Consider the following 12,367-nt stretch of genomic DNA (forward strand, 5'->3'; position numbering starts at 1 on the left):
AGAAAGAAAGAAAGAAAGAAAGAAAGAAAGAAAGAAAAAGGGAGATCATCTCAGCAAGATGATCTAACGAAATGACAATAGTAATAGACTCAAGAATATCAGAGATGATAAGGATGGTATAAGATAGAGCAAGGTTCAGAGCTCATAGTTCATAGGATCACTAAGCGTTACAGTCAATCAACTACACCTAACAGCGGCAGCAACACTATAACTAAGACATAAGTCTCATTATAATGTCATTATTCTCGATATTGTAAATCCCAGCGTCTGTGATGTCAATAGGCGCTCTGGTGGCTTAGTAGTAAGGAGTCGTCAGCTTTAGCTGCCAGCGTAAAGGCACGTGGTGTGAATCCACCAGCTGCTCCACAGAAGAAAGATGGATGATCTGCTTCTATTTGACTAACAGCCTCTGTAAACCCACTGAAGTGTCAGCTATGGATTGGTTCAGACTGGGTAGTACATAGCAACGTGATGTTAATGGTGCAAGATTGGAGCCAGTTGTGCCAGAATGTCATCATTCCCCATGCTGTGAGCTAAGAATGAGCAGTTTGAAAGCGGTCCGGGCAGGATGCAGTACCCTTAATCAGGGCACAGCCCGGATCAGATCAAAGAGGAGTTTCCTGTGGCATGGCTCGTAATGCCTGTCATCGTCTGTGATAAAAAGGAGGGAAAGCTTGAGACGGGATTTCAGAATCATCAGGATGGAAGAGCAGAGACTGGGATGCATCCGTTGGCCAGGGTCCCTGTGCTGACAAGTTCCTCAACACAAGGGAAGGACAAGATATATGGACACTTTCAAGGAATGTGCAGCCCACAGATGCGAAAAGAAGCAAAATGATCTTCCACTAACATTGACACAGATAAAAGGCATCACGAATCTGACGGCTAGCATCCTAAACTGTAAGAGAGTAAATGTCAGTTAGTCTCTCTGTGGTCTCTTTGATATAGCAGCACTAGGCGATTAGCACACTCTCATTTGTGGTCTCTCTCTTCTGCAAGAATAGATGACTAGATTCAAAGTTTGATACTGAATAAGGATGACAGGAGAAGAATTGATGCTTTTGAAGTGTGGTGTTAGAGAAGAGTGCTTACTATCCCAAGGACTGCCAAAAGAATAAATAGATATGTCTTCGAGAAAGTACACAGGTGGAAAAGCTTTATCTCACATACTTTGGATATGTTGCTAAGAGAGTCTATTGCTTGGAGAGAGATGTCATTCTTGGAAAGGTGAAGGGCCAGTGAAAGAGGAAGGCTCTCAGCTAGATGGATTGACACAGTGTCGGTAACAATGAACTTGAGTAAGTCAGAGAGAGTATGTCGGAGAGGATAGCACAGGATAGGACAGGGTTCAGACCGCTCCTTCATAGGTTTGCCAGGGGTCATGCTCAATAGCACCTAGCAACAACAACAACAACAACAATAAATTACTAAGACACACCCATTTGTGATATTGTTATGGTTACACTAGATGTCCAAGAAACAGCTCAATACTTAGCATGCACCACCAGGACTCTGTCTACAAGACACAGGTGGGTTGACCTCACAGGGCCATTCTAAGGCACTCAGGAGCCCCGTGTCAGAAAGAGGGGAGATACCACACTATTGGCTTTGAAGATGGAGGGAGGGCATCATTGGTCAAGGAATTCGGACATTACCTTCACTTTTGAAGCTGTAGGTAGCGATGTCTGGCTTCTTGGTGGTGAAGCCTGCCTTGGGAATACATCTGTAACTTCCTGGGGTGTTGCGACAGTTGAAATTCTTAGGACAGGTCCCAGGTTTGAGGCATTCATTGATGTCTAAGAGGGAAAGAAGAATTGTCATCAGCTATACACCTCTGGTAAATGAGTTTTATTCACACCTCCTGTCTATATCACTGATACTGAGAATTGTGTCTCCATGTGGGATGGATTGGGCCACAAGGAACCCAAGAATAACCAGAATAGACAAAATAAAGCATGAGTATATCTCAACGAGTTTTCTGCAAAGAGAAAGAAGATCATTTAGACAGTATATATATGGAAGATGGACAACAAGTAAGGACGATCAAGTAGAGCATTTATGAGCTGGCAAAGAATATTGAATAAACGATAGATTGTTAGAAGAGTAAACAAATCTGTCTTGGAAGAAGGGCAGGTATAATTTTCTTTAGAACAAGGATATTTTCAGGAGGATTCAGTGTCTGGAAAAGGACTTTTTGTTTGGAGAGGTAGAGGGTTCATGAAAAAGAAGAAAAGCCCTTAAAGAGATGGGTTGATGCAGTGTGTATGGCAATGGGCTCCAACAGTAATGGTTGTGAGAATGTTGCAGGTCTGGGCAGATGTTCTTTTCACCTACAGTGTCATTGTGAGTTGAAATGGACTAGATGGCACCTATCAAAAACAATAACAACAACAACAATAACAACAACAGCAACAACAACAAAGTCTGTGTTTGGAGTTCTGGGTTAAGTCCTCAAGCTGAAAGGTTGATTGGTTGGATATACCAAGAAACACTTCAGAAGAAAGGCCTGGCAACCCACTTCTGAATGATCTTGAAAACCCTGTGAAGCAGTTATCCTTTGCACACATGGGCCTATTATGCATTAGATTCGGCACGGTGGCAAATGGCTTGGTTGTACTTACAACACGTATTGACAGCAATAGCCTCAATCCTTAACAATAACACAAAGTTCAATACAAATCCTGATTTTTAAGTTATCTGGAAGCCAAAGATAGGAGAAAAACCACAATACACGATAATGAGAAGTTAATGAAAGCAAATACTATGGTCATTGCTGTGAGGTACCGTTGAGTCAGTTTAAACTCATAGTGACCCCTTGGGCAACAGATCAAAACACCACTAAATCCTGGGTTACTTTTGCAATAGCCACCGCTCTTAACCCCATTGTTGCAATCAGTGTGTCAATATATCTCACTGAGAGTTTTCCTCTCCCCTGCCCTCCCATTCACCTAGCATAATGTCTATTTCTAGGGACTGGTCCTTCCTGGCAACATGTCCCAGCTTTGTGAGACAAACATTCACTATCCTTCTAAGGAACATCCTGGCTCCACTTCTTCAAGATTGAGGTGGTGTTTGTGTTTTTGGTTTGTTTTTTTTTTACCCCTTTGGGCTTTCCTTGGTATAGTCAACACCACAATTCAAATCATCAACTCTTTTTTTTAAAAAAAAAATCTATTTTATTCATTGTCCAAGTCTCACAGGCACATGTTGTTGTTTTTATGTGCCGTCGAGTTGCTTGCGACTCATAGCGACCCTATGGACGACAGCCCTAAACCCTGCTCTATCCTGTGCCAATCGCATTGCCGCTGACACTTCCATCCCGATTATCCCAGTCACTGAATCAATCCACCTCATAGAGGGTCTTCCCCTCCTGCGCTGTCCCTCTACTCTACCCAGCATGATGTTCCTCTCCAAGGACCTGTCTCTCCTTACAACATGTCCAAAGTATGTCAGACACATGAGGTGATTGAAAATACCTTGGCACCTAATCTATTAGGGTTACAGATTCTTCACATAATCTCATGAAAGTGAAGACGTTTAAAAAGGGACAGAGAAACACTGTGAACTGTTTCCCAGTAACGTTTAGAGATTTTAGCCAGTGCTTTAAAACTCAAAACGAAACCTACCTCTATTGAATCAATTCTGACTGTAGTGACCCTACATTGGGTTTCCGAGGTTATAAATCTTTACATGTGAAGACTGCCTCTTTTTTTCCTCTCTTAGAGCACTGATATATTTGACTTGATGACCCTTCAGGCAGCAGCCTGATGGTGTAACACAGAGGGGAAGCCTACGCAATGCAAAAATACAAGAGAAAATACATTTTATATCTGTCTAAGAAATTAAACAGCAAAATATATCTTTGGATCTAAGCTGATGGTCCTGTCAATCACTTGCTATGTATCTGAGACCTGGACAATCACTAAGGATGATAGAAGAATTGATGCCTTTGAGCTCCGGTGTTGGAGACGAGCTCTAACTATTCCATGGACTTGCCAACAAAACAAACGGATATATCTAGGAGAAAGCACAGCTGAGTGTGCCTTGGGAAGGATGACAAAGCTTTGTCTTTCATGTTTCAGACATGTTTTTGGGAAAGGCTATTTCTTGAGGAGGAACATGATGCTTGGAAAGGTCTGTGGGGTCCGAGAAATAGAGGAAGATTCTCAAGGAGATGAACTGACGCAGTGACTTCTGCAATGGGCTCACGTATGTTAGGAATGATGAGGATGGCGCAGAATAGGACAGGGTTCAGATCTGTTATTCATAGGATGGTTGTGAATCATGCTCAACTCGGTGATGCCTGACAACAACAATAATAACAACAAAAATAACAAAGCTGACTGTAAGGAAAATTGAAGATAACAATGTAAAAAAGCTTGAAAGTCATGTAGTAATGGATAAGTCAGTATGGTGGTGGTGGTGTTCTGTGCCATCAAGTTGCCTACAACACAATGTATGCACAACAGCTCTGAACCCTTCCTTATCCTGAGCCAGTCTCACTAATTCCAACATACCAACCCTCACTGGCCCAGTTACTGTATCAAATCGTCTCATCTGGGGTCTCTCTCTCCTGCACTGTCCCTCCACCCTTCCAAGCATGATGTTCTTCTCCAAGGACTGGTCTCTCCTGGTCATGTGCCAAAAGTATGTAAGACAGAGCTTCAAAATCTTAGCCTCCAAGGAGAAACTCGGTTTCATCCTCTCCAAGACAGACCTATTTGTTTTCTTGGCGGTCCATGGTATGTTCAAGACTCTTCTGCAGCACCACAACTTGAAGGCATCTATTCTTCTTCTGTCATCCTTAGTCATTGTCCAGCTCTCTGAAGCATAACAGGTAATTGAGAAGACCATGGCCTGTATCAGGTACACCTTAGTCTCTAGACTGACGTGGTTGCTTTTCAGTATTCTGGAGAGGTCCCTGACAGCAGTTTTTCCCAATGCAATTCATCTTTTGATTTCTTGACTGCTGTTAAACGGTAACTGTTAACAATCTCAGTCTCTTCTTTATTTGTTATGGTATTGCCAGTTGGCCCAGTGGTGAAAATCTTTGTCTTCTTAATGTTGAGCTTCAATCCATACGGAAGACTACAGTTCTTGACCTTCTGCAGCAAGTGCTTCGGGTTCTCCTCCATTTCAGCAAGCAAGGTTGTGTCATCTGCATGATATAGGTTGTTAATGAGTCTTCCTCCAATGTTGATGCTACATTACTCTTCATAAAAGCCATTTCCTCAATCCCAGAGGTACGTGGTTCAAATCCACCAGATGCTCTGCTGGAGAAGGAGGGGCAATCTCCTCCTGTAGCAGTCAGATCTGATTTGACGGTACACGTAAAAATAATACAATAAAAATTTTAAAAAAGCCATTTCCTGAGCTGTCTGTTCTGCATATAGATTGAAAAGTATGGAGACAGGGTTCATCCCTGACACACTCCTTGCCTGATTTTGAACCATCCATTGTTTCCTTGCTCTGTTCTGAGGACTACTTCCCGGACCAAGCATAGGTTTCACATCAGCACAATCAAGTGTACAGAGATAAGTATGCAAAAATTAGGAGTATTCATGAACATAAAAATGACAACTTTAAAAATATGAAAGAAAAATATGTTTGAATTTTATGAATATGAATTTGTGAATATGTATGCGTATTTCATGGAGTTCTGGCTGTGTAATTAGGGGGTACTTTTTAACCCAAAGGCAACATCTCTCTGGGAGTTCAAGTTCACTAGTCATTTCACAGGGATAAAAGATGGGTAATCTTCTCCTGTGTAATTACAGCCTCCAAAAACCTCCGGAGTGTTAGCTGTAAGTGAATTCTGACTCAATAGCAACAGGGTTGATTTTGAACTTTCTGAATATTTATTAAGAGATTGGATGGTATACTGGTGAAAGAGCTCAGATGCTAATCAAAACACTGGAAACCCTAACCCACCATCTGCCTTGTGAGAGAGAGAGATGAGACAGTCTTCTGCCGAGATTTACAGCTTTGGAAATTCTTTGTTCTACTACACGACAGTTTATCTTATAATATGGCTGTGAGTGGGAGTTGAGTGGATAAGTATGAATGCTTTCATGTATATTTTTAAAATAAAAACGATCAACAATAGGACCAAGAGTGAGAACCTGTGGACACACTTGAAGAGATCTTCATGGAACTTATTTAAAGCTATCAACAAATCTCTGTAGAGGAATGTCTGATATGCATAAAATAAAGTCTTGTGCCAAGTTTCTAAACTGAAATGCTCCAGTGATAACAGTCACAGTTCCTCCACACAATTCAACAAGTATTCTTTTTCTCATGGTGGCACAAAGAGTTAAGTGCTTATAAGGCTCATAGGGTCGCTATGAGTCGCAGGCGACTCGACGGCACATAACAACAACAACAACAAGGCTCCTAAGAGACTGAAAGTTCTAATCTACCTAGTGGGTCTTAAAGAGAAAATCTTGATTGATTTCTTCCCTATAAATAGTTGTTTTTCCAAAGTGCTGAAGAGCAATGGCGTCTCTCTGGAGACTAAGGTGCTTTTGATACAGGCCATGGTCTTCACAATCACTTGTTTTGCATCAGAGAGTTGGACAATGACCAAGGAGGATAGAAAGAGAATTGATGCCTTTGAGCTGTGGTGCTGGAGAAGAGTATTGAGAGTACCATGGAGTGCTAGGAAAACAAATTCATTCTGGAAAGGGTTAAACCAGGTGGATCCTTGGAGGCAAGGATTTTGAGGCTTCGTCTGACATACTTGGACATGTTGAAAGGAGAGACCGGTCCTTGGAGAAGGACATCATGCTTGGGAGGGTGGAGGAACAACGCAGGAGGGGAAGACCCTCTATGAGGTGGATTGATTCAGTGACTGGGATAATCGGGATGGGTGTGTCAGAGGCAGTGCGATTGGCACAGGATAGAGCAGAGTTTAGGGCTGTTGTACATAGGGTCGCGATGAGTTACAGGTGACTCGACGGCACATAACACAACAAAAAGAGTTGTAGGGTCAAGTTTTGACTCATAGTGACCCTTGTACATGTTGTTATTGTTGTTAGGGGCCATTGAGTCAACTCTAACACAAAGTGAACCTTTGCACAACAGAACTTATTTCTAAGCATAATGTCTTTCCCTAGGGATTGACTTCTACTGACAACATGTCCACAGCACATGGAATTAAGGTTTGCTTTTCTTATTTCTAAGGAGCATATTTGCTTGCTCATTTGGCGGTCTGTAGTAGATTCAATATTCTTCCCTAAGTATTACAGCTTAGAAACCTAAAGATAAGTTGAGTTTCTGTGAGTTAAAATGAACTTGATAACACCTAACATCAATTCCAATAATAACAACATGTTGGTACACAGCATTTCCCTATGACAACGAATCTGGTGGCCTTGAACTGTGTGCCTTTGGTATTGCAGTGCAGCTGCTTGCCACTAGGCCACTAGGCCACCAGAACTCCCTTAACAACTAATAGAGCTCATTAATTGCAGTCTTTCTCCCCACTGATCAGTACCAGTCTCCTAAGGCAATCAAGGAAGAAAGAAATCCAGTAGATGAGGTTAACTCAAGGGGTTTTTCTGCCTTAAAGAGATTGAATGCCTGGAATGTTTCAGATCATTTACATACACCACCATAACTTGATATTGATCAAGAAATGCAGCCTTCAGTATGGATTGCATCTCAATATCAAGAAAACAGAGATTCTTACCACTAGACCAATAGGCAATGTCATGATGGATGGAGAGGAGATTGAAACTATCAACAGCTTCATCTTGTTTGGATCCACAATTAAAACACTTGGTAAGAGCAATCAGAAAATAAGGAGATGCATTGTACTGGGGAAATCTGCAGTTAAGGAACTTTCCAAATTATTGAAGAGTAATGATGTCAGTTTGAGGACTAAGGTGCATATGATTCAGGCCATAGTCTTTCCTAACACTAGGCATACATCAGAGATCTGAACAATGAACATGACAGAAAAAGAATTGATGCCTTTGAGCTGTGGTGTTGGAGAAGAGCACTGAACATCCCGTGGGTAGCCAGCAGAATGAACAGATGTGTCTTGGAGAGGGTGCAGCTGGAGTGCTCTTTGGAGTCAAGATTGATGAGGCTTCACCTCACATACTTTGGACATATTACTAGCAGGTACTATTCCTTGAAGAAGGACAGGAGGTGCTGCTCCTTGGAAATGGAAATGATGTTGGGAAAGGCAGAGGTTTAGCAAATGAGAGGATACAGTGACTGCTGGATAGAACAGGGTTCAAATCTTTTGTTTAGAGGGTCGCTAAAAGTCGTGCTCAACTTGATGACACCTAACAATACCACACCACCATAACTTGATTTTGAATGGAAGAAAAGAAGATATACAATCACAATGCTTAGAAACTGGGGAATTTATGAATGATTTAGATAAGTTACTTGTATGCTGTTGTTGTTGTTATATACCATAAGATCAGAACCAAGCCATAGCTGAACCCTCTGATGGGTTTTCAGAGGCACTTTAATTGTTCAGAAGGAAATAGATAGCTCATCTTTCTTCCAAAAAGCAGCTGATGCAATGCAACTTCTTGCCATTGTTTGTGCTGTTGTTGGTAAGTGCTGTTGAGTCATAGATGACTCATAGCGACCCTGTGAATAAAAGACTTGAACACTTGTGTAATTTTCATCGTTTCTCAATGTTCATAGAGTTTCTGGAGGCAAACTATTTTAGAAGTGGATGCTACTCCTGCTGCTAAGCTTGTTTTAATTGGGGAGCTCCACCGAACACTGTCCACAATGGGTAACCATTATCACATTTGGCATATCAGTGTCACAGTGTTCAGCATCACAGCAACCATGAGTTATCTCTGTACAGCAAGTGGACAGACCAGTGCTATACCACTTAGAAGAATGTTTGACAAAAACCAATTAGAAACAGGCCCGAGTGCCACAGATTAAAATCACCCACCTTTGGCTTGGTAGCATAACTAGTTTCTTCTTGCCATTAGGCCACCAGAAAAGTGATATCACACACAAGCAAAATCCTGCTGAAGATTATTTAAAAAAAATTATTGGAACGGTAGATTGCCAGAGAATCACCAGAAATACAAACAGATTTAGAAGAGGTCGTGGCACTGGAGACATTATCATCAATGTCAGAGGGGTCTTTGGCAGAAAGCGAAGAGTACAAACGAATGTCTATCTGTGTTTCATTGGCTATGCAAAGTGCACATTTGACTATGTAAGTCACAACAAATTGTGGCTAACCTTGAGGAGATTGGGAATCCCAGAACACTTGATTGTGCTTATGTGAAACCTATAATTGGACCAGAAAACTGTCTTCAGAACAGAGCAGAGAAACACTTCGTAGTTCAAAATCAGGAAAGGAGTATGTCAGGGGTGCATCCTGTCTCCATACCTTTCCAATCTATATGCAGAACAGATCATCTGGGAAACAGGGCTTTATGAGGACAAATGTGGGATCATGATTGGAGGAAGACTCACCAATATCCTATGTTATGCAGATGACACAACCTTGCTTGCTGTAGAAAGTCAAGGACTACAGTCTTCAATATGGATTGAAGCTCAAAAAAAAAACCCAAAGATTCTTCAACTGGCAACATCATGATAGATAGAGAAGAGGCTGAGGTTGTTAACAATTACAGCTCGCTTGGCTTCATAATTAATTCTCTTGGAGCAGTTAGCAATTCAAAAGACAAACTGCACTGGGAAAATCTACTGTCAGGGACCTCTCCAGGGTATTGAGAAACAATGACGTCAGTCTAGAGACTAAGGTGCATTTGATCTAGGTCGCGCTCTTCACAATTATTTGTTATGCATCAGAGAGTTGCACAATAAATAAGGATTGACAGAAAACAAATTGATGCCTTTGAGTTGTGATGCTGGAGAAGAATCTTGTCTATATCATGGGCCTCCAAGAAAACAAATTGTCTGTCTTGGAAAAGGTGAAACTAAGTTTCTTCTTGGAGGCTAAGATTTTGAAGCATTGTCTCACATAGGGCACATGGCCAGGAGAGACTAGTTCTTGGAGGAGGAAGTTATGCTTGGAAGAGTGGAGGGACAGTGCAGGAAAGGAAGACCTCAGATGAGATGGATTGTGTGTCAGAGTCAGTGAGACTGGCTGAGGAAAGGGCAGGCTTCAGAGCTGTTGTAGATAGGGTCATTATGAGTCACAGGTGACTAGATGGCACATAGCAAAAACAAGAACAACATGGGACAACAAGTTGGGAAAAGTTGGGACAATTTTAGACATACCCCCCTCCTGCTTCACTTTTTTTTAAATTTAATTTTAGGTAGGTAAGTTTCACTTTTGCAATAATGTGCTATGTATTGGAGAGTTGAATAGTGACTATGAATGACGGAAAGAGAATTGATGCCGTTGAGCTGTGGTGCTGGAGAAGAGTGTTGAATATACCATGGACTGCTAGGAGAACAAACAGGTTTGTCCTGGAGAGGGTTAAGCCAGAAAGCTCCTTGGAGTCAAGGATTCTGAAGCTTCATCTGACATACTTTGGGCATGTTGCAAGGAGGGACTGGTCCTTGGAGAGGGACATCATGTTTGGGAGAGTGGAGGGATGGTGCAGGAGAGAAAGACCCTCAATGAGATGGATCGATTCTGTAAGTGGAGTGATGGGAATGAGTGTGAGACTGCGAGGTTGGCACAGGATAGAACGGCATTTAGGGCTCTTGTACATATAGGGTTGCTATGAGTCACAAACCACTCGTTGGCACACAACAACAACAACAAGAAGTTTCCCTTTAAGGATTCAGGTACTCCTATCACCACTCGTATGTCAATTTTGTTGTTTCTTGATGGGCTGTTAGTTGCTGTGGTACTGGAAGGTACATCACCAATATTTGAAATACCAGTAGTATCAGCAGGGTAGACAAGCTTCAGCAGAATTTCTAGACAGAGATAGATCTACTCTGAATCTACTGCCAAAAGCCAGGCATGTAACTATTCTCCGTGACAGTGAAGCATCACTCTTGTGTTTCGGACACATCATCGGGAAGGACTGAGGCTTGGAGAAGAACATCAGTTTAGTGACCAGATGACTGGCAAGGGCAAGGAAGAGCCTCGGCGAGATGGGCTGGCCCAACAGTTACAAAATCAAATCTGAATAGACAAGTGGATATGAGGGTGACACAGTGTTCTGTCCTGGTGGATATAAGGTCTTTCATGAGTTGGAAGCAACTCCCGTGATTGAGTAACTGACAACAGCAGCTCACCTACGCAAGTAGCTCCAGAGCCAGTAAAATGTCCTTTCCCGTTAGTGGACTCAAATCCATGTTTACAGACACAACGGTAGCTGCCCACAGTGTTGATGCACGTGGCCGTGGATGGACACAACATGGGATCCTGACACTCATTCTTATCTATGGCAGGGGAGAGAGGAATAATGCGTCAATGGACTGCATGCCCACCATCCTCGGTCACAGTCTTGAGTGCTGGGAACAGAGCAGTTTAGTGGCCACATCGTTCCAATCTTGAAACAGAAAAGTCCTGTATCCCGAGGACTCCCTCTGTCCCAGGAAAATAGAGACAACTGGTCACTCTTCAGAGTCTCCATTCTAATGGGGAGGCCGGCAACTGGAACATTAACAAGGAATTAATGTCCACATACAAATAGTCAACGTTGCTCAACGGCTGACAAAAAAATGTTATCAATTCAAACCCATCTAGAGGATCCATGGACGAAAGTCCTGATGGTCTCCTATCAAGTTTATAGCCCCGAAAACCCTGTATGATACAGCTCTACCACCCTGGTAGATGTGGGGTCACCATGAGTTATATTAAAATCAATGACAACTTGTTTGGTGATGGATCCATGCATATGTCTTTTGAAAAGCCAACATGGAAACGGGTAAGAATAAAAGTTAGCATGACCTTGGATTTTTTTAAAAAGTACTAGGAAATTAAGTTGAGGAACACACGACTTGGCTTTAAAGGAAAACTGTCTGAATAAAGAGATTTGTTAATAAACACACTTTGCTGCTGTCAAGTTAGCTTCCAATTCACATTTTGTAGAGCTGTTGTTGTTGTTACATGCCATCGAGTTGCTTCCGACTCATAGCGACCCTATGGACAACAGCCCTAAACCCTACTCTATCCTGTGCCAATTGCATTGTCTCTGACACACCCATCGCCACTACCCCAGTCACTGAATCAATTCACCTCATAGAGGGTCTTCCCCTCCTGCGCTTTCCCTCCACCCTCCCAAGCATGATGCCCCTCTCCAAGGACCTGTCTCTCCTAACAACATGTCCAAAGTATGTCAGACGAAGCCCCAGAATCCTTGCCTCCAAGGACTAGCCTGGTTTAACCCTCTCCAGGATGAATCTGTTTGTTTTCTTGGCAGTCCAGGGTACATTCAATACTCTTCTC

At 42.3% G+C, this 12,367-nt stretch overlaps 1 protein-coding gene across 1 annotated transcript in view; it reads right to left on the bottom strand.

Moving 5' to 3' along the window:
* LOC102875324 (EGF-like module-containing mucin-like hormone receptor-like 3-like) overlaps positions 1-12,367 on the bottom strand; it is a 120,919-nt gene that overhangs the window by 62,873 nt on the left and 45,679 nt on the right. The window contains exon 3 of the mRNA XM_006896408.1: positions 1,656-1,796. Coding sequence (XP_006896470.1) covers positions 1,656-1,796 — 141 coding nt within the window. The remainder of the gene's footprint in view (positions 1-1,655; positions 1,797-12,367) is intronic.

Source organism: Elephantulus edwardii, unplaced genomic scaffold (genome assembly GCF_000299155.1).
Source record: "Elephantulus edwardii isolate Elephantulus edwardi_28Jun2011 unplaced genomic scaffold, EleEdw1.0 scaffold00185, whole genome shotgun sequence".
Taxonomy (NCBI): Eukaryota; Metazoa; Chordata; class Mammalia; order Macroscelidea; family Macroscelididae; genus Elephantulus; species Elephantulus edwardii.